The sequence below is a fragment of the Hyposmocoma kahamanoa genome, unplaced genomic scaffold, assembly GCF_003589595.1.
Source record: "Hyposmocoma kahamanoa isolate Upper Pololo Valley unplaced genomic scaffold, ASM358959v1 88, whole genome shotgun sequence".
NCBI lineage: Eukaryota > Metazoa > Arthropoda > Insecta > Lepidoptera > Cosmopterigidae > Hyposmocoma > Hyposmocoma kahamanoa.
This window is the reverse complement of record NW_020654466.1, coordinates 7,267,497-7,291,232: the sequence shown is the minus strand read 5'-3', so window position 1 is coordinate 7,291,232 and position 23,736 is coordinate 7,267,497. Positions and strand designations below refer to the sequence as shown.

General features: G+C 35.8%; 1 protein-coding gene across 1 annotated transcript in view; it reads left to right on the top strand.

Moving 5' to 3' along the window:
* Window positions 1-23,564, top strand: part of LOC113235902 — a 30,110-nt gene extending 6,546 nt beyond the window's left edge. Inside the window, exons 4-21 of the mRNA XM_026471825.1 lie at window positions 11,875-12,035; window positions 14,526-14,657; window positions 14,745-14,924; window positions 15,094-15,444; window positions 15,539-16,208; window positions 16,336-16,469; window positions 16,756-16,911; window positions 17,005-17,183; window positions 17,255-17,387; window positions 17,453-17,567; window positions 17,644-19,008; window positions 19,757-19,831; window positions 19,921-20,048; window positions 20,553-20,801; window positions 20,993-21,197; window positions 22,078-22,229; window positions 22,736-22,945; window positions 23,096-23,564. Of these exons, the coding sequence (XP_026327610.1) occupies window positions 11,875-12,035; window positions 14,526-14,657; window positions 14,745-14,924; window positions 15,094-15,444; window positions 15,539-16,208; window positions 16,336-16,469; window positions 16,756-16,911; window positions 17,005-17,183; window positions 17,255-17,387; window positions 17,453-17,567; window positions 17,644-19,008; window positions 19,757-19,831; window positions 19,921-20,048; window positions 20,553-20,801; window positions 20,993-21,197; window positions 22,078-22,229; window positions 22,736-22,945; window positions 23,096-23,275 (4,775 nt within the window). The 3' untranslated portion in view covers window positions 23,276-23,564. The remainder of the gene's footprint in view (window positions 1-11,874; window positions 12,036-14,525; window positions 14,658-14,744; window positions 14,925-15,093; window positions 15,445-15,538; window positions 16,209-16,335; window positions 16,470-16,755; window positions 16,912-17,004; window positions 17,184-17,254; window positions 17,388-17,452; window positions 17,568-17,643; window positions 19,009-19,756; window positions 19,832-19,920; window positions 20,049-20,552; window positions 20,802-20,992; window positions 21,198-22,077; window positions 22,230-22,735; window positions 22,946-23,095) is intronic.
* Window positions 23,565-23,736: the final 172 nt, after the last annotated feature.

The window sequence follows — 23,736 nt, the reverse complement described above, 5'->3', positions numbered from 1 at the left end:
AAACCGGGTTGCAGTAACGCTCACGTTACTGCTTGGCGGCAGAAATAGGTAAGGTGGCAGTACTGCCCCAAACGAACTCTTTCACTAGGAGCTCGACTTCTACTTATTATATTTATAAATATATACGTATAATATTTTATACTTAACAACGTCATCAATACCGATGTTAGTTTTTCGATATAAAACCGTATTCCGTGTTAGGGAACAACCGAATTATAAATAAATAAGCATCCGTTTATCTAACCACTAAGTTATCATAGAGGTTTCTATGGGTACACCTCAATCAAATTAACTTGCATCTCGTTTACCATATTTTCTAAAGATGCGAGGTGCTTTCATTTGACGAGTTGTTTTGTGCGACACGTTCTAATACTTTTAGTACCTGTAATAAGAAATAATATAACAAAAATGTATCATGGATATCGTTTTTTTACAAAATAAAAATATTCAATTAAATACATTGGTCAAACGGTTTGTTGGGGAAATAAAAATTGGGAAAAGAGTATCTTGTCAATATGTCAAAATAGTGAAACATTAAATGGTGTAATGAAAAAACCCGTAACATGTTTTCGGACAAATGAAATAAAATCTATTCAATAAAAGTCTAAAGGTTTTCGGAGAAACAAAATTCTGTAAATCATGTTTCCAGCTTGTGATACGTAACAGTTTCTATGGTAAGTCAAAAAAATTTTTGCAAACATCAAAAATCTTAGCAAAACTCAAAGAAAAAAATTGTTGTTTGCTGTAATGATATAACATGCCGAGATATGTTTCGAGTTAATTAAAAACAACCCTGTAAATATCATTATCTGAACGCCCCACAAGCAACATGTTTATTACAGCATTTAACGACTCTCGTGGCCAAGCCTTAACCATTACTAAATAAAAGAGTATTTTATTTCTTGCGCTTTATTTGTGCTAATGTAGATCTCAATTCAACTTCCAACATTTTGTGTTATTAAAAATTAAGGTACTATCCTTGAATGTTTTTGTGATCAATGTATACAATTCGTCAATCTTTAATTAACTTCCTGAATCTTGAAGATCTTTATAACAATAAGCTTAACAGCCAACAACCAGCCAATAAATTCATTAATGAATATCATATAACTTAAATACCCTTGGTATAATAAAGCTACACCTTATCATACATCAAAAGTGCTATTATCACATGAAAACCCTGAAAATAATATGAACTACGTGAAACAAATTATCATCATCATCAACTTACACGCAACAAGCACGCCAACTCTCCCAGACTTGTGCCGCCTACATCCAGCCGCTGCCGCCGGCTACCTTTCTCAAGTCACCCGTCCATTTAGCCGCAGGGCGTCTTGCACTACATTTGCCTTGACGTGATCACCACTCTAGAACAAGTCTGCACCATCGTTCCGCCTAACAGTATTGAATCAATCGTTTTGAAAAAAAATATAGTAAAATTTAGGTTACCACTGATTAGTATACGATGTGAAAACACGATTCATAAAAATTTTTACTATAGAACAAACACAAACTTACCTCGAAATGTTACAAGAAAACCGCTAAAGAGCCCCTTTGTCGAACGATTTATGAAATTATAATTGACAGATTGAAGTATAGCAGTAGAAAAATAATGTTACATGGTTCATGGGGTTGTTAGGAATCACTTTCTTCTTATCAATAGAAAGAAAGAAAAAAAACACATTTATTTCGCTATCTAGTGTTCAATTGGTATTTTACATTATAACATTGATTTTTTTTTTATATCAACTGAACTAAGTAGAACACGTATAGTATACGATATACATTTTTCAAATGGCTTTAATTTCGTTTGTATAAAAATAAAATCTGAAATAAAGCCAGTGTCCCTGGCGCTTGACCCGCGCTATAAAACCGGTTCAGTGGGGAAAAAATTAAATTCGAGCTGAGGTAGAATCGACCCTTAAGCTAACTGATTTTGCGAGCTATGTAGGTCACTTTAGTTGTCTGACGTATGGCTACCCAAGCATAGCATGCTACAGCTGAGTGATGACTTTAAATTTCTCAATAGGGCTGTTTTTAACGGCTACATCTCGGCTCCGAAGGATATAACTGGTAGAACCAATTGTTTTTTTGGTTTATAACAAGGGACGCGACGAAGAAGTCGTACGTCTGGTGATAAGCAACATGCCCATCCTGCCCATAATGGACAGTAGTAGAGCTTCTTTAAATCGTAAAGATTTGAGGGGCACTGCCACTGTCACTCTGAGAGATAAATTGATAATTCCCATGTGCCTGTAAATTCACCAGCACCCTCGTACTTTAAAACCAGTACGCAGTAACGCTTTTATTACTACTGGACGGCAGAAATAGGTAAGGTGGCAGTACTTCCCTGGACGAACTCTTTCACAAGGAGCTCTACTGTCACTAATATGTGAAATTGTATCTCTCCTTTATAAGCGCAAAGACGTTATCGACTAATTTCGTCTGTAATATCTTCTAAAATTATCTTCTGAAAAGTTATCACTTTGCTTTATTACACTGAGGGTCCAATATATTTTCTAGCATCAAGGGGAATTTTTGTTGTACTTCAATCGAAGCACTTTTGAGGTATTTCGGAAGATGTCTATCACTCCATTGCGCTAATGTTTGGGAAAGTTGCCATTACTTATGATAATCGAAACATCTAACTTTGGGCACGCGAACTTGTTGCTTTTTACGTCTCGTTTGTTTTGTCCTTGTACTTACTTAGTAGTGGATTGTTTGATGTATCGTAGTCCAAATATAACGTATTCTGGAATAATTTGAACGCTATACTTACTTAAAAATAGTTCTATTCGAAATTAACTGCCTTTATAGTATATATATATATATTTTTACTTATGAAAGTATATTTTATAATTATTAGTACAAATAAAGATCGAACACTCAGAAAACATTTGCTCGATATTTGTATTAACAATTATAAAAACAAGTTAGTGGTCTTTTGACTATAGTCATTTCACAAAAATAATAGAATATCATTGTGGTCCAACATCGTGACATTCTATAAATTAAAAAATTACAAAGTATATTTTAATTGTGTAATTTAAAATTGCATATATTGAGAAACACAATAAGACGTAAAAGTTGGCCAAAAAAAAAATGGAAGACACTTTTCTATCCCCCAATGGACTACGAAACCGAATTATGGAAAACAAAGGGAGAGGTCTACGCTAAGAAAATATTTATATTCAGTTTACAAAGACCCATAATATATATATATATATATAATAATAAAATAGTATAAAGCAATATAGTATTTCGCAGTAGTAGAGCTCGTTGTGAAAGAGTTCGTCCCGGGAAGCAGTGTCACCTTACCTATTTCTGCCGCCAAGCAGTAATGTTAGCATTTTTGCATTCAGATTTGGAAGGGTAAGGGTGCTGGTGAAATTTCAGGCACATGGGACTTGTCAACTTATGTCTCAGAGCGACGGGCACAGTGGCGGTGGCCCTCAGATCTTTGCGATTTAAAGCTCTGAGTGGCACTGCAACTGTTCTGAACAGGCGTGTAGCTACCGTCAGGCGCACGACTCGTTCGTTCCGTCACTTGATATTATAAAAAGTAAATAAATACGTATATTAATATTTATTTTTATATTAGGGCCATGTGTATAATTGTACGTTCCTATTAGATATTTGTATGTAAAAACGTAGTACATTTAGATGTAGAGATAAGTCAGTAAAGCAATCAATATTGAAGAAAATAATTACATTGTTAGCGTAGCACGAATAGTGCTTTCGTAGAGCAATGCTACGAGTTGTGTCTCGCCGTAGCCCTTAGCTACGTAATTTAATAAACAAAGATCGTTTACATTAATGGTTTGTGAAGATTTGTCACTTTATGCCTTTTTTCACTTCATTCACTCCTAAGACACAGCAACGAAAAATGGGGAAAGCGCTAAATGCCCTATGTAGCAATGCTAACATACCTTCAGTTTTGTATGAATAACATATTTTTCTAAATACCATATGGTCATAACAAAACGTGATCATAGGAATACTGTGGAAATAATATTGTCTGGGTCTGAACCACATACGGACTATGCTTTTTTTATCTTATGATACTTAGTGACGGGACGAACAAGGTGTGCGCCTGGTGGTAAGCGTCACGCCTGTCCATAATAGTTGCGGTGCCGCTCAAAGGGCACTACCACTGCGCCGGTCATCCTGAGACATCAGTTGAAAAGTCTCATATGCCTGTAGTTTAACCAGCACCCTTACCCTTCAAATCCCGAACGCAGTAATGCTCGCATTACTGCTTGGCGGCAAGAATAGGTAAGGTCGCAGCACTTCCCTAGATGAACTCTTTCACAAGCAGCTTCTACTGCTGCGATGTACATTCCAAATTCAAATTTTATTAATGTAGCTAATTATGCTGCCTATATTCAACGACCTCAGTGGCCCAACTATTTGCACAGTGGGCACTGGATTAGGTGGTCCCAGGATTTGATTCCGATTGAGTCCTGAGTAATGCCCCGGAGTGAATTATGTTGCTCTGGTACTCATAGGACAGGGTTTTCTCTGATATGAGACCACTTTATTGATGCGATTGTCAGGCATTATTTATTATTTCCATGACTTCATACAAAACATAATAAACAATCCATTAAATAAACTTTAAAGTTTTTGTTGTACTAAAACATTTTATATCTATATCAAACGTGCAAGCGTCCTCTTCGACATCCCCCAACACCGCTCTCCTGCGTTTTGCATCGGACTGATGTTTTTGCTAGCATGTTCTTTTGTTACCGCACAGAGTTATCACCATTTAGAGCAATCTATAGTGTCTAGGGATCAAGCGCGTTTTTGCCATTTACTGAAAATTAGGTTTTTTTATTCATTTTTTTAACATCAATGGTCAATTCCATAATTTCAGATGTTGTTTATGATGTACATAAGTTGTTAGTATTTTACAAATAACCCTGTATATATTATTATAAGTTTCTATTGGTTTTAGCCTCATGTAATAGACACGTCAATTTAAAATGAGTGCTCGTGTCAGTTTCTTGTGACGTTCGTAGCTCTTATAGTTATTAAAGACCACTGTATTATGAATGATATGTATTATATGTATGATATTCATCGTGGAAAGTTCTCGAAGTCGACAATGACATATATTGCTTAAGGACACTGTTATTTGAATATGAAGTACTTAGGTTTTCGTGATTGTTACACATTGGAAATAAAACTAGATTTGTTTTTAAACTACCAACGTTATTAAATTACATTAATTATTAATTAATAATTAAACTGTAATGACTGTAAAAAATTAATTGAATTCATATTATCAAAATAAAATAATTGTTACAAGTACGTGGCGTAAATGGGACTTTTCTTTGAAAAATTAAATATTTAATTAATGACTTTAGTAACTATTTATAACGAAAAATATAAATAAAATAGGTTTGCATTAATTTTAGACATTTCTGGTTGACAACTTTATCATCTCAGTCAGTGGTGAGTTGTGACCATGGGACCCACAAAGGGCACGAAACGTTGGTTTGCTTGAAAAACAAATATATGCGATTTAGACCAGAAAAAGTGTTTTGTTTCCCATGTTACTTAAATTTTTGTTCACAAGTATTACCCTGTATTAATTGCATGGATAAATTCGTATTAGACACGTGGGCAGCGGTCGTCAGAAGTTCGCTATCGATCGGTCCATGTTAATCATTAAAATGTTGTCTGTCTGAACAATCGTGAATAATACAGCGCGCCCTTGCCGGTACTTTTGTCCAAATTCGTGGGTGGTAAGTCTATAGGTAGATAGACGATGCTTTTCATAGTGTACCTACCCACATACGTAAGTTAATTCTACGAATTTTAGAAGGCACCTATTTTGTTTATTAAACGGGGTTGTTAAAATATTGTTGACTTCTAAGAAGTGAATCTACCCTTAAATTGAACTTTTTTAAAACTCATGTACTACAGATATCAGTTTGATATTGATTAAATCTTGTTTTTTTAAAAAAAACCGACTTCAAAAACTTGCTTATCCGTTTTATTTTCATTTAATTTACATGTATATCCCAAGATTTGTTGAAACCGGTTAACGAAACGCGGATGAAAATCAATAAACCGGATTCACACACTAATTTGCAATCTTTAGAGGTGGAATATTTTCTTAAAATTTCAATACTCAGATACCCTCTTTCCAACAAAAAAGAATCAATGCAATCGGTGCACAAATGTCGAAGTAAACGCGTTACATACACACAGATGTAAGATTTCATTACAATGTGAATATAATAGATGCTTATTATAATAAGGTAATATAGAAACTTGTCCAAGCCACAAGATTACAGATTATGTGAATGTGTGTATAAGATCATTGATAGTAAGTCTCAATTATTCAGCTGCGGTCTCATACTATGGGGCAACACAGTAGATTTAGAAAGAGTGTTCAGAGTTCAGAAGAAGTGTATTCGAGCGATTTGTGGAGTGCGGTCCGATGATAGCTGCAAACCGTTGTCCAAAAAACTGAACATACTGCCTTTGTCATAAATATATTTACGGGACATCTGTGAATTTGTGAACACTCATCTTCTGTATTTTAAAACTCGTGGTGAAGTGATACAAAGGCAAACCAGAGCTAAAATTATGAATATTTTATACCAACCTCAATGCCATAAAATAATTTATAAGAATAACTGCTTCAGTATGTGCATAAAGATCTTCAATAGTTTACCAAATGAATTTAAATTACTACACGGACCTACGTTTAAATTACAATTGACAGAATGGCTTACGACACGTTGCTTCTATAGTAAATAAAGAAAGAAAAGTAATAAAGAATATTTAGAATTCACTAATACTAATTTATATTAATTTGAAATGCAATTAATTGTAGAGGCCAAAATATTTAATTCAATTAATATTTGCACTCCTGCTTACAGGTGTATTCTGGTAAACAAACGTATTCTGTTCTGTTCTGTTCTGTTCTGTACTGTATTGTACTGTACTGAACTGTACTATTCTATTGTCACGCGCTACTCGGCCAATAAATGTACTTTAAATCATTGTAACATCTTTCTATTTATGGAAAGCAATAAAATAATTGAGTATCAACTTGTAGAGATCATTGTAAATTGTATAGAGCCCAAAAGTTCAGTTTATTAAAAAAAAAATACACACCATAGATTAAAGTGCCTCGGTGGCCCAACGGTTACCATGCACCATGCCACGCAGACGTCCCGTATTCGTTTGTTGGGCCGGGAGAAAGATTTGTATGGCCTACATTTATTTCTCTCGTGAGTTTGGGTGTAATTTGTGATTGCCTATGTGTGTGTTCATGGCACTCGTAATACAGGATTCCCTAGTGCGGGGCTATAAGTATAAGGGCTATAATATGTAGATCCAAAAAATAGTTTCATTTGCATAATCACCTTTTTCGCCATTATTTTAGCCAGTTAAGTTGTCTAGTAAACCACAAATATGTGATACCCTCCACATTATTTGGGAATATAAGAAATTCTAAAGTGCTTACGCGTCGTAATAATTCAAAACCTATTTATCAGTCGCTTTAGTTCCTATTTTCCCCACTATTATACAGATGTCCGCTGACATGAATTACTTAGAAAATATTCAAAGCCAATTTCATTAGCGAGTACAATTGCTTAATATAAATGATGTTGAACGATATCATCAAAAAAGGGTATTATAGCAGACCTTGGAGTAGCACTTTATGAGTAATAGAGTTGCAAATTTATGGACCTACATTTAACTCGAAATTTATTTTTAAATAAAGGTTTTGTTAAAATGTAATGAAATATTTATGGCTACAGACTTTTACAGAATATAATTTTTTTTTATAAAATGATATTATGTAACGTAGGATATTAAGATGTAGATAGTAAAGCAAACAATATTGAATAAAATAATTATATTGTCAGCGTAGCACGAACGGTGCTGTCGTAGAGTACTGCTACGCGATGTGTCTCGCCGTGGCCCTTAGTTATGTAATTGCGTAATTTTCTGGACATTACTTGCTCGTTTATGTTTGTGGAACTCCACTTCTAATTAAATGATCATTATTAGTTACAAGTTTCTTACCACGGTACGAGTTCTTTTTATTTTCCCGATATTTCGGAACGGTTACACTCTCCATGGTTATAGGTTGCTTAAACGAAAGCTTTAAAATCCAGTCATAATTGTTGTAATCAAATACTTGTACGCCAGTATATAGATATCTAATTCTAATCGATGTTTTTGTATCACCTACTTGTTTTGTTGTTTTTGTTTGTTCCCTTGAATAAAATAAAAAAACATTGTGAGAAAATGGCAGTCCTACTTTATTTGTCCAAATAACTTACATTATATTGTAGTTTTAAATGCAGATTACTAAATAAAAGAAGCAATTGTTTATTCAATATGTCGTAACAATAATAATTATGTACCAAAATCTATAACTTTTTAGAAAAAAATAACTGTGTTCTGTGTTCCGCTTATGGTTTTTCTTACAAATAAATACATAATTACATAAAAATACTGTTCAAGTGACAAATAACAAAAAATACTGATTGCGTCAATAGAATAACAGTCGTAAGTTAAAAGAAATTGATCGAAATGACAAATAGTGTTGTAAGAATTGCAATCGATTGAAAAGTTCAAGGCGAGAGAATCGCAAGGGCAATCGAGAAAATTGGTTACGGTGTTAAAAAAACATAGAGATTCCGACTCGATTTTCTTAAAGTGGGTTCCGTCGCTGCTAAGGGCTATATTGTGGTACAATAACAAGTGAGTTCAGAGAAGAGACACGGCATTGCGATATGTCGGTGATAATAATATTGCTGTGAAATCACAGCGACGACGAAGCAATGATGAAGTTTTCTTAGCGCCAATAATAAAAAATCATAATAACGCATTTTTACAATTATTTTTGCTGTCCGTTGAGTAATAATGAATTTGAATTTAGTTCTTCAAGTAAACACCATTAAAACTCTTTTGGTGTGCCGAAAAATTCGACTAGCTCCGCCCAAAACTGCCTGATTTATAGATAAGAAAATGCTTGTTAGGTTAAAAAGAATGCAAGAATTTTCCGTTTAAATATAACACGTTTTTCGAACAAAACAAGGTTCCAGTTAGTTGAAAAATGATTCCTAGGAGGGTGAATTTATTAACGTCTATCACGTTTTAATTTTCACGCAATCTACGCGCCCGCCTCGTAAAATACTATTCAGTTTTTTAAGGTTTCTATTGACCTTGACTTTTAAAATATCTATTCAAATATCTCTAGTGTAGTTTTAAATACTTGGATACATTTGCCGACTATAGTTAGTTTAGTGCTCTAAATGGCAAATTCTGAGGAGTGAGCTTGTTGTTTGACCATTTTTATTATAATTAAGTTTTATTGAATGTCAGGACGTTTGACCACCATGATATTTGTTCTTCTTTTTTTTGTGAAATTACTCCACTAGTTTCTTACAATCGTTAAACAATGATCAAAAATTTAGAAAAAATTCACTTCGATCCGGTTGGATTCGAACCAACGTCTCTTATCACACCGTGCCAGACGATATGCCAACTAACCCACGGAACAAACCAACGAATTTATCCATGTGCCTGATGCAGATCTTTGTTTTGGGTTTTAACGACTTTTTTGCCGTAACGCTATCTGTGAGGAACATAAAAGTTTTTCATCACTCAGCGAGGTACCTTTACAGCTACCAGCCGCTGACTAGAGATGTCACTTTACTAATTGTAATTAAGTTTTATTGTGTGTCAGGATCTTTCATCACCCTGATATTTAATTATTTTTTTGTGACATTACTGCATTATATAGTTTGTTCTAATTATAATGTTGATAATAAACTTAAAATTCGTTTTGCGGTATCTCAATGCCAGACGGTTACCATTCTGATTTGCCACGCATATGTCCGGGAGAAATATTTTTATGGCCTACATTTATTTCTGTAGTGAATTTGGGCGTGATTTGTGGTTGACTATGTGTCCATGGTACCCGCGATACAGGGTTTTACTGGCGCGGAGCTATGAGTGTGAAATATAATATCATACTTTTATATTATTCATATATTGTTACAAAAACACTCCACTTGTTTGTTATTATTTTTTTTTAATAACGCACACACTCAAGATAGCCCCGCTTATTAAAGACCGAACAACCACAAAGGAAAATTTCTTCGATCTGACTGGATATCAACCAGTGTTTTTATGCCTGACTGGGACAATCGCTCTTTCAACTGAGCTACATACCGAGTCAGCAGATCTTACGAATTACGAAAAGCAAAAGCCTTAAGGCCCGTTACCACGACTCGTAAAATAAAATTAATTCATGTACCATTTTTTTTTCAAAAATTTATATTTCAATTGTAATTTATTTTTTATTATAATTAATCCAATTTTCGGATTCCTTTGTTTGATTTTCTACCCTCATAGGGAAAATAAAACTAGGGAATCGAACCCTGTACACTATACAGATGGTAATATAAATTGTTAGCGACGTACAGTCGCGTGCTTCAGTAGAAATAATGTTGACATTAAACCACTTTTCCATCAATCAGTGAGTAGTCAAACCGCGAACTTAATTGAATATTTGTCCTCGGCCCAGTCACCTTCGAGAAGTCCCTGTCATGTAAGTGCCGTTGTTGACAGGAAGTCGATACAATGCTATTGCCAGTATTTCGTAGAATTTTCGGTTTAAAACAACACAATATATCCTATTCGTTTCCGTAGGAATTTGCATATTGTGTCCATTCTTTATAATATCTTATATAACTCTGTGTCTCCCGAATACCTGAAAGAGCGATTTAGCATTCTTAGGTCCCAATATAAACCCTGTCGCTCTCTTGTTAGGTCGCAGTTATCTTTTCCATCATTCAATTCCGGTTTCTATTCTCACTCCTTCACTGTTCATGCGGTCAGGCTTTAGAATGCACTTCCTATTACTGTTTACGAAAGTAAATCGTTAGCTATTTTTAAAGTGAGAGTTAAAGAGCATTATCTATTCATATCTATATTATCTACTATCCCGTCCATATCTTGGGTATTATATTTTGAAATATGTATTTATATAAATATGAATTTTAATGTTATTATATTGTTTTTATATTACATTTTGTTTTGTTGTATTGTGCACGTAAACCCGTTCGTTTAGTTAATAGTGTCCTGTATTTAGGTCTACAGGAAGAAATTTCTGTTAGAAATAAGCAGAACCTTTTGTTTGTATTTTCCTTGTATTAATTGTGATTTTTTGTATTTTTTTCTGTACAATAAACTATTAAATAAATAATGTCTAATGGCAAACATTTCTTATATTTTGTTACTGCGTTTTAAGGTAGCGTGGTATGAAAAGGTGAATAATTTTAAATTTACTTTTGTTTAAATACCTTGGAATGCATCCGCAGATCAATTTTGTCATATACTTTTAACCGCATTTTACAAAACATCTTATTTGTGGCAAACACTCTTCTATACAACATTATTTACAAAATACCTACAACAACCTACAACCACAACAACTTTTGTTTCATTACTGTCATTAATTCGTCAGATTATATTTTCGTACAAAAATAAAAATATTCAAATAAATCGCTCTAATCAGTGAAAACTCGGTGCCGTAGCAAAACAAAGCATGCGACAGGCGTTGCTATAATAATATAAAGATTATTTTTGGTAAATTTATTAAGATGCGCCAAAAATCATGGAACATAAGTTGTTGTTCATGATATAAATATAATATAGACCTGCTGGATTTTTAGCATTTTACTAATAACCCTATTTATTACTAAATTACTTTCTATATCTGTTTGTTTGTCTTTATACCGAAGTTTACCGCCGTTGCTACAAACAACAGTTCTACATTCCATTCGCAAAAGCACCTTGCAGAGGCGATGATATTTTTTTGCACTCTTATAGGGCTAGTGATAACCCGGCACAAGATCCGAATATGGTGTCACGACTGCGACATGGCGCGACTGCAGCGCGTCGTGTGGGAGGGCCACGGTACGAGGTTGCTCAGCGAAGTGTCCAACCAGCCCGTCGTCAAGAAGTTCCTCGAAGCTGTGCCTTACATTATGGTAAGATTTAGTACACATGAGCTATTTCATTTGCGTATTTCCTTAAATTTTTCCCGCTCTAAAACAGTGCTTCTATTAATACGAGGTACTTCTACGCGTCTCGCGTTGTATTTTAGGAGGTGAGGTGCGGAGGGCCGCATCTCGCGTCCCGCAACCCGCGTAAATTAATATGAATCAGTACAGAGTACTAAAAAAACCGACCTCAAAAGTACGTGGAATTACGTCTATTTGCTAAGTTTCATTGAAATATTCCCACTTCGCCACTATACAGGACTTGATACTGGAGATAATAAAAATAGGTTCTCACTACGACACTACTCAAAGTATATCGAGAGAAAAACGCCTTGAATTGGAGAAATAGCAAATTCAACTAAATTATTGCTAAAAGTAATTGCTCCTAAATTAAAGTTATGCGCTATTTATAAAAATAAATATTCATGCGTGAACAGCCACCCTTTGAGGTGGATGATTTTCTTCAAAATGAAATGGGACCACTATGGAAATACCCCCTATCCAACAAAAAAATAATCATGAAAATCGGTTCACAAATACCGGAGTTCTCGCGTAACATACATACGAAAATAAAAGAACATACAGTCGAATTGAGAACCTCCTCCTTTTTTGAAGTCGGTTATAAAATAAGAACAGACGGAGAAAATTTAACACAAATTCGACGTCCACAAGCGCCCAATGGCGACTGACTAGGCAGCGGGCGGCGAGTCATGTCGTTAAACCGCTGGGCAACTTTCAAATTTTAAAATAAATGTTCTTCTATTCTCTCTAGTGCTTAAAGAAAAATATATCCATATAAAAATCATGTGCAAGTTAAATATTTCATTCATGAAAAACTCGTTTTACACTTTTATTTTAGTTTGTTTTCAAGATTTAATATGATCGGGTGAAGTAAGGATTACACGAAGTACTGTAACAAACTAGCACATTTTTAGCTAATACCCTTAGGTGTCTCGTGTATTTTTTGTAATGCTGTTATTTAATAGTAAATATTTAAACCATTTGATCTAGCAAAACGGTTTTTGTCGCTTCTCCTCCGGTAGATTAAGGAAAAAATGACATACATGCTAATTGTAATATTAAGTTTATCATTATGTTTTTCCATTTTTTTTAAGAAATTACTCCACCAGGGGGCGTACCATAACCTTACCAAAAACAATCTCATTTCAATGTAAGCTTAAAGTAAGCTTTATTAAAATATTAGTCATATTCGTGCCATGACAAACCTGTCACCCAAGTAATGTATTATTATTAAAGTGATTGAAAGAACGAATATTTCCCAAGAATTGTCCATTCCTTACTAAAAATAGGAAAGAGATAACGCGATATGTGAACCATATAATTCCTTTATACCTTTAAACTGTTTCTTTTTTAATATTTCGTATCGTCTTAAGTACATAATGTTATTTACATTCAGAGAATTTTGACTGTTAAAAAAGAAAAGTATGTATGTAATAAAACCTATTCAAATTACGTTGTTTTCAATAATTTTTCCGCATTTTCATGAAGAAAAATAATAAAACAAGGTGAGCCTTGATAGTCACGTTGTGAATTCGGAATTATAGTCTAGTTTCAACTGCTAGCTTCGCCAAGGAGCATATTGATGGCGCTGTCATAATTTTACAAAATAAACATCGCGTATTTTTATTTAACGAAAAATTTTTCGCATGTGCCTATTAAATAAAAAATGAACAAAATATTGATATGATATCTAAATAAATAAGTTCAACTTACCTTTTTATCGTTACAAATCAATATTAAGACAATAAAACTGCAAATAATATTGTTTCCATTGCATCCGTGTAACTATTTTATGATTGCTAAATTTGACATAAGAGCAATATTACTTTAATGTTAAAGTCGCGTCATAGTACGAACTGAGTGAATGAATAGTCACAAAACTGACAATAAAACATCATAGTTTTAACATTGCAATAAGCTTACTTTAAGCGCATTATGGTACGAAAAGTCAATGTAAGGTTAAAGTAATATTGTTTTAATAGGTTGTGGTAGGTCCCCAGTTTGTTATATTATTGTGTATTATCATACAAAGACAGATAGATACCTAATGAAAAAAAACTTTCATACATTTCTCACAGTTAGCACAACGGCAAAAAAGTCATTAAAATCAAAAAAACCGCTACAAACACATACAAAAATTCGTAAGGTTTGCTGGTTCGTTCAGCAGCTCAGTTGGGAAAGCGTTGCGATAGGCTGAAGGCGCTGGTTCGAAACCAGCCGGATCGAAGAACTTTTTTTTGGTGTTCCATCTTTGTATTAATAATTATATATGCTAATGATTTTTACTAAATATATATTTCTAACGGTAATGGAAAGCAGACAATATAGCTAAACAATGTGCACCTACTAAGAGTAGTATATTATTGCTAATTTCAGGAGTGTCGTAACTGGGTTGAAAAGGATTTTCTGTTTCCTTGCCATAAAATAAAATTCCAATCAATTTATTAAACATTCCAGAACACAATTCGCGAGATCCACAACACCGTAGTGCAGAATGATTTGGAAGGGTTGATGAAGCTTGCTGGGGATCCAGTACCACCGCAGATCCTATCTAGTAGAGACAGCCATAATATGACTGTTTTGCATAAGGTAAGAAAGACAATGAACTACAAAAAAAATCTAAATTATCGTTAAAGTCCATAAACAAATGATCAAAAACGCACTAATTATTTCTAGGCTGCAGGTTTAGGGCATGGCGGTATATTAGGATATATTACAGATAGGTATCCTCAAGGTTTAAATGACGTGGACAACGATAGACGCACGGCTTTGCACTACGCGGCGGCCGTAAGAGACGATTTGCACATTTACCATACATTAGTTAGTCTTGGAGCTGACGAAGGAGCTCTTGATAACGTAAGTAATGGCCATTGAACACACACATTTAATTTTAAAAACTTAACACAAAAAATATTACGCTCCACCTATATAACACATTTAATCACTTGACAATAACAACACACTTGACTATGAAAGCAATTATGAAGCACGTGTGTAAAACTGATTAAAGTTATTTTATTTTTAGAAAAACCGTGTTCCGGGCTATTACGTCAATAGACCCCAAGAAATCGATAAAAATCTGCTGAAAATGTTACCTGAAGCTCCCAGAACTGCGTCTAGTGCCTATCCTCCTTCTTGGGACTGGAAATTGCTAGATACAGAGGCAATAGTGGAACTTAACAAAAAACCCAAGAAAAAGAATTTGAAAGCTTCAAATGAAAATATTTCCTCAAGGAATACTTCCAATAGCGTTTCGGAAAACACTTACAACAATCGTAGAGGTATGAAAGCGAGTAGTACTCATGACATGATAAAGGACTTGCCTGACTTAGATGAAAGTAATAAAAGATATAATGGAAACGCAGAAACTAATAAGGTGAGGAATGCACGGCACTCTCACGGAATGTTATTATAGTTGATTTGCGTCGCTTAATAAACATTTGCATGAATATTTACTTTGTTAATTTTAGGACTCCGAGTTAGTCGAGGAAACTACCGTTACAAAGGATGAAGATTCAACAGAACACAACGAAGAAACTCCCAAAGTGGAGACTTCTGAAAATGCAGAAAACATTGAAGAAATATCTAGGAACGATGAAGATGATAAAAATACCAACGAAAGCAATCAGGATGAAGAAGAAGAAAATGATGAAAATAAAGATGAACATGATGACGGGGAAGATGCAGAGGTTGAACACGATGAAAATGGCGCTGAAGTAGACGCAGAGGATAGAGGTGATGAAAAGACTGAAAACGAAGCAGATAACGATGATCATAAAGAAAAGGAGGATGGAATTAATACGTCTCATAACAATGAAGAATTGGACAGCAACAAAAACAATGGAACAGATCAAATAGACGATAACGATGTAGATAACGTGCAGGGAGAGCACGAAGCACATAATGAAGAACCTCATGATGAACATGAAAATAATTCTCCCGAAGACATAGTACAAAATCCTGACGAGGACAAGGAAATGGGTGAAACAACCAAAGGCACAGAAGAAGTTCCTACAAAAGAAGGTAATAACATTGAAGACGATGAAGATGTGCAAGTTCAGGGAGATTCTAACTCTGAGTACAGTGATATTCATCAACGTAGCACAGCCGAAGTAATTAACACAGCAAGTGCCAAGAGAGGTAACGCTGACATCTCTTCTGGCACTACACACGAAACAATCAAAACATAAACAATCAACACATTTACTCTTCAAATACACGGGGGTCCCTGATAAGTTCAATATTTTTCATTATTTTGCTAATTAAGGAAACGACACCGATGGGCGAAATACTCAGGAAAGTCTTATTGAAGGGATTATCAGTGGAGAAGCCGAACTAGACTCACAAGATGCAAGTATTACACAAAAAGATGAGACAGTCCAAGAAGAAATACTTGTCGTTGTAAGTATAATTCATAAATGAAGCATGCGAATGCGACAGATCAAGGTAATAAGTACAGTACTTGGTTGTGGTGTTACTTAGTTAGATCAATGTAGCACTCAGTATTTCACATAGACACCATTTTTAACGATACCACCACCATACAAATTTATTTGCTAGCTTCTTAGTATGTACATTGTTTAATATCTTAGTCCGCGAATGCCTATCACCAAAGTTGTGATTTTGATTTAACGTCTTCTGTGTAGTTTAATTTCACCTTAATAAATTATTTTGTCACATTTGTCAGGACCAAATAGACCCGGAAGTAACAGATTTAATAAACACAGCCAACATGGAAATGTTAGCTACATTAGTTCTTAATGGCGAAGGATCAAGATTAGTAGGAAGAAGATCAAGAAATGTCGAACTACAAGCTTTTCTAGATAATGTACCAATATACATGGTAAGTGGGCCATCATAAAATCGAATTACTATGGTGCATCTGTTAATTTCTAACTTGTAAAAGGTCTATATATAATATGTTTTTACATTATAGCAAAAAATTAACAAAGTTCATCTAGCAGCCAGGGAAGGAAACTTAAGAGACCTACAAACCGCATTAGATAGGCGAAAATTTGCTATAGCTCGTGATCCTATATCACCAAATGGCGCCACACCACTTCATGTTGCCACCGTTTGTGGAAAGACTAACATTGTCAAATATTTAGGAGGCAGGTCAGTAGCGTCTCTTTTTTTAATAATAATATTTTACTTAAAATTTTACCCTATTTTGAATTTTGCATTAGGTTCCCCGAAACTCTATCTGCTGTTGACTTTGAGGGTAGAACGGCATTGCATTATGCAGCGGTTATACCAGACAATGGCTATTACTACAATATGCTCCAACAACTCGGCGCCAATGCAAAGGATTTGGATGACGTAAGTAAAAGGCAACTAATCAAAAATGGTATTAGACTTTTTTTACAATTTTTTTTACTTTGCAGAGTGGACGGTCAGCAGAAGATTACTTTAAAGATCCCAGCGTACTTCGTTACTCGCAATTATTATCTGATTTCAGTATTAGTGAAGAAACAGCAAAAGAAATGCTATCCGACAAAGGTATGTATATAAAAGAACCAAAACTATAATTAATCAATAATAACATTAAATGTAATATTCCTTAATTCAATAATAGTGCCTGAAGATCGCGTATCATCTCGACGTATTTTGGATGCTCCAGAAGCTTTGGACACCCTTGAACGTTGTTACCGGCTGCTAGCTTCAGCTGGGTCAGCTCGCACTCCACTCTCCGCTTCATCAAATAGAGCGGCCCCACCATTAGTGCTAGGCAGATTCTTAAAAAGACCTATCTTCGATGCCATAAAATACAGAGTAACAAAAATGGATCACGATTTATTCGACGTCATTTGGCCAGCATTAAAAAAGTTACCCGAAAATAGAAATATTGTACAAACTGTTGAAGAAGATTTTCCTGGTGGAATAACTGCTCCTGATTATTATGTTTATGAAGTTTTCCACGAATTTTTAACACCGCTCATCAAGGATTTGCATAATTATAATGTTCATTCCGAATTCCCACTTCATCCGCCTACGGATTTTGATACTAATAAGCCTCTGGTAATGTCCAGGAAAAATTCTGAACCTCTTGTTGAACTCAATGTTGATCCTAATGACGAATTTGTACTGTCTGGAACGATCGAATGTGCAAGGAACTTACTTAGTTTTGAATTGCCTTTAAATCTTAAAATCGGAAAACTAGAGACTATTGAAAGAATAATAACAGCGTTATTAATGCAAAAAGAGTTTTCGAAATTCATCGAGCAAACGAACCCCGAATCAGAACACAAGGGAGGAAGTTACTACACTTTGAATGAAGTTTTGGAAAAGCCTTCTGAAATATGTGCTACTTTAGCTTCATCTGGGCTCTTAATAGCCCTGTGTGATAGAGGTGAAATAGATGACTGCGCTCGCCTACACGGCGCTCATTGGCCTTATGGTAGAGGGGTTTTCGTTAGCGATGATAAAACTCTCGCTATATGGATCAACGTTCATGATCACATACGCGTGCTTGTTTCCACGCCAACAGATGTTCCTGGAGAAATTGGCTTACCTTTCAGTAAAATTACTCAAATAATGACATACCTTCATGAGCGACTTGAGTTTGTCTGGGACTATAGACTTGGTCACTTGTCCAGTAGGCCAACGTTTTTAGGAGCAGGCATTCGACTTAGCTTAATTATTAACTTTCCTGGGTTATCTAAAGATGCTGAAAATCTGAGACATTTGTGCGCCATGCGCGGGCTGCAGTACCGAGAGACATCAAGCCCTGACATAGTAAGAGTGAGCAACTACCAATGCTTATCGACTACCGAAACAAATTGTTTTAACGATTTTGTAACAGCCATATCAAACTTGCTTCGTTTGGAAAAAGATTTGTCTATGCAGAATTCAGCGCACATTGCAACTATACTATCGAATATATTCAAGAGAAAAAGAAGCAGCGTTGCAGATTTAGATAGTCCAGAAAAATACCCACACTATTAATCTGCAAAAATAACTTAAATTAATAATTATTATTATTTGCATTATCTTCACTTTAGCTTTCACTTTTTATAATGATTTTATCGAATGTTGGAAAGATGTTATAGGTGCTGAAAGTAGCACTTTCTGCTGCGGGATCAACTTTAGATTGCTATCTGCTGAAGTTAGGTCAGTAAATATTGATATTATTCGTATTCGTGTGAGTTCGCGTGTCCGGTGTCCGTTTGTTAACAACTCAGCGACGTGTCTGCAACGTTCACGCTTTGTCACGGTTTGAGGTTGAATAAAGCTTTGCAATCATGCACGCTCTCCACCACCCGTAGCAATCTTTCCAACATTAGATAAGTGTGTGTTGTTATTTCGTCAACTATTAAATCATGTAATTTTATTAAAATTACTGCCTTTTTCATTTATATCAAAACAGATAAGCATTAAACAAATATTAAATTGTAAGTTCAAATTTGGTAAATCTACAAATCAACCCTACATCACACCCGAATGACCCATAAAAAGTCGTTGCCAGTCACCATGTACGATCAATAAAGGTGGTCGAATAAATTATGACCGACGTGTGCTAACAGAGTTCTACTAGTCCATAGATGCCATTAGAAATTGATACCACCACCACCCCGAAACTACAAACTACGCCTACAACTATAAAGTTCCCACGTAGTACATATGTCCAAACCTCGTGCCCGCCGCACACGTACGTTTCGAAGGCCGTTTGAATAATTGATCGTTTTCAGGTACGAGTGACACTGCTAATGGACACATGGACATTCCCACATTTAAAACCGACGAGGGCAGATACCTCGCCAAGTGTAAGCCAATATTAAACTTTTGTAAAGTGAATTGATGCAATTTAAAATGTATAAAGTGAATGTGGATGAAGTAAACGATGTGTTTGCAGCTCTCGGCGATCCTTTAATCAAAGGTCTGACCGAAGTGGCTAATGTAAAACCTAAGGATCCCGTTGCGTTTCTCGCGAGTTTCCTCCAGAATTTTCCGGAAAACGAGAAACCACGTTTAGGTACGCAGGTGAGCTTGGCCTTTGCATGTTTTCAATAGCTACGTCGCAACAAGTACGTTTTAATATTTTATTGATTTTGTATTACAATGATAGTGTTTTATACTTCGCATGTTGAATGCAATAATTTGCTTGTACGCTCGCATCTTGGCGAAATATAGTGATCCCGTGATTTCTAGCACTATAATATATAGCAACAATATTGAAACTGTATTAAAACAGTATTATATCTCAGTGGTCTCACTCATTAGAGAGATTTAATCATGATTTAATGAAAGCATAATCATCATACCGACAGTTATTGTTCGGGGTTTTTACGATTTTAATTTGTCTGCGCTTGGACTATTTAGGAAATTATATAAAAAATAGCTTACTTATCTTACCTACATACCTTACTTATCTTACCTACTTACCGTACTTCTAATAAGTCTATTTTTTATCTTGTCAAAAAAACCAATGGTAGTGCAACTTACTTAGCGTGCATGAACCAGATTAGAAAATAATTTTGTAAACAGGAGTCAAATCTGATAGTGACAAGAGAGGCGGCAGAGGTGGAAAACGAACTACCGCCACCAGGGCTGGTGTCAGAAGCAATGGCACAACTGGTGGAGAGAGAGCGAACGGCGTCACAGCCAAAGGGCCAACCACGCGACGCGGCACGAACCGCCACGCGCCCGCACCGGCCTATTGACGTCGTCACTATCGAGCCCCAGCCCGAAGCCAGTCCTGATGCACCTGAAGCCGCCTTCAGCAGCGTTAATAGAGTACGTAACATACTGAAATGTAATCTTGCTATGATAAGTCAAGCATTAAAACATGATACTTGCTACCTACGACCAATTAATTCGTTTGATGGCTGCAAATGATCCATGAAAAATTTGAGAACTAGTAAATTACAAATTAATCTGTAGACTTAATTATCTAGATACAATAAACATTCACATGTCTTCATCAGGATGAACATGGTCAATCGATGCTACATTTCGCGGCGGCACGAACACACACACGGAACGCATTATTTCAGCTTCTGCAGGAATCTGACATAAGCCTGGGCTACCGCGATGAGCTGTACCGCACGGCCAGAGATGTCTCCATACAAGCAAACGTGCATGAAAATACTGCGGAAATAGACAGATGGGTCTTACATCTCGCTGCTAGAGGTAAGACAGCTAAGGAAACATCAGATTCTTCTTCTTAGTGTGCCCCTTCTCTACAAAGGATGGCGACCATCATGGCTATTCTCGTTTTTGAAGAGGGATCGTGTGCTAAGGTGGAACCAGTCTCAGATTCTTCTACCACGAGGTTGTTAAACATCAGATAAAGGCTAGATAATTGACAAATTTTTAGCACTTGATAATTTAATGCGAGTACTCACATTTGCGCCGATCCACGCTATGCATAAGACCAAAGAATATAAACCTGACCATAACTTTTCTTCATCTCAAGAGTCCAAAATTATACATGAAACTTTACAACTTATGTCCCAAGGTGATGGGCGCAGTGACAGTGACCCTCAGATCTTTGCGATTTGAAGCTCTGAAAAGCAGTGTAAGGCTGAACTCACACTAGCGCAGAGTCGAAGCGTCGTGTCGCGTCCTTTTTTAACTACAACACATGGCGACCCGCGTCGTCGCGCGACGACGTTCGCATTAGTACGCCCGGATCATAGTGCGGTCGGCATCTGACACGTCACGCGCGGCGTTTCGCGAAACCGCTCAATTTTAACCAAACGTCGACGCGCGATTCCATATTTGCATAACACAAATTTGTACCCTTAATATTGGGAGAATAGAGTTGAATATGCTATAGGCGCAAAACATGACGCGTCGCGACGCTTGGACTCTGCGCCAGTGTGAGTTGACTATTATGGACAGGCGTGTCGCTTACCAACAGGTGCACGACTTGTTCGTCCCGTCACTCGGTGTCATAAAAGAAAAAAGAGAGTAAAGTAAATCATACGGTACCATATCCATGATACGGTATGATTTAGACATACAAAGCATCGTCGCCGTTTATTTTAGATTTTTCTGTGAATTCCAGGTAATACCGAAAAGATAATGCAACTGCTAATGGAAGGTTACGACCACATACTGGACATAGTTGACGAAGACGGAGTTGCGATCACAGATATCATCGCACAGCGAGGACACACCGAAATGAGCAATTTGTTAGCTTCAATACCTGCCTTTGAGGTATTAATTACCATTTGTTACTAATTTTATAAAAACTATTTTTGTAAATTATGTAAAATGTAATACTCTGTAATGTTCTCTTTACCTATGGCGCAACGTATCTACTAAAACAAAGTGATTTTTGTATGATTGTTTTGCACCTATTACAAATTACGTTTTAGTGTTAATATTTTAAGTCGGCCAAATAATAATAATAATAATAATCGAATAATAATAATCTTTTAGGCCTTGGGAAAGGCGGGAGTTTAAAATATAAATAAAAATAATAATAATAAACGCACACATTGAACATAGCCCCGGTTTATCGTAGCGGTTGCCATGGACACGCACATAGATAACACAAATTACACCCAAACTCATGAGAAAATTAAATGTAAGCCACACAAATATTTCTCCCGGCCCGGGAACCCTAAACTGGGACCTCTGCGTGGCAGTCCGACATGGTAACCGTTCGGCCACGGAGGCAATTATATACAAGTGAAGAGTAGTATAATTTACTTGTTCAGGAGTCTAGAGAAAGTCTCCATGGTGCGATCAGACGAGGGGATTTAACAGAAGTTCAAGCATCCGTCGCAGCGGAAGGCGGCAGAACCCTCGCCCGAGCGCAGAACTCCTTCGGGAGGACTTCCCTTCACATCGGTGTATTGGCACAGCATGAAGAAGTCGTTGCATACTTGGCGCAAACTTGTCCGGAGTTGTTGCGCATTGGGGACAATGTAAGAAGTTACCTGCTTCTATTACCATATAAACAACTACATAATATTCAACTCCAATTGCAACTTGGGCTTTTTGTACCAGTAGAGCTCCTTGTAAAACCGTTCATCCAGGGAAGTACTGCCTCTACTATTTCTTGTATTTTTTTTCAGCTGGAACGCACTCCACTACATTATGCGATGGGAGTAGACAAAATAGAATCATTGAGTAGGATATTAATCCGTTCCGGTGCAAAGCGTGTCTTAAAAGACCTGAAAGGCCGACAACCATCCTACTATTTTATGAACAAATCTGACATACTGCGTCTCAAAGAAGAAGAGGAAATCTATTGATATACCTGCGAATCTTAATCGTGAGTCGACGTAACGTGATCGAGAATCTTAAAAGTAAACTTGCAACAGATTGAAAAGTTATCAGAGAAGTTTCTGAAACCTTATTTCTAACTATGATTGTACTCAAAATGTTTCGTCGGTCAAGTATATTCTTGGTTTCTATTTACTATGACTACAATTGTTCTCTGTTAGCTGGACAATCTTGTAGACTGTCGTATATTGTTACAGTAGGTAAATTGTAGACAAAAGTTAGTTCCAAAATACATAATTCGATTCATCAAACAAATGGCTGTGGCTTATAGAATGTACTTATGGATACGGGCTGAAATCAATGTATATATTTAGTTGCTTGTTGTAATGCACGTTTGCAATTTGCAAAGTTTTCGTTATTTAGATACAAAGAAAATTAGTATGTGTGCCGAATTTGTCGAGTAACATTTGAATATTTTCTATAATATTAT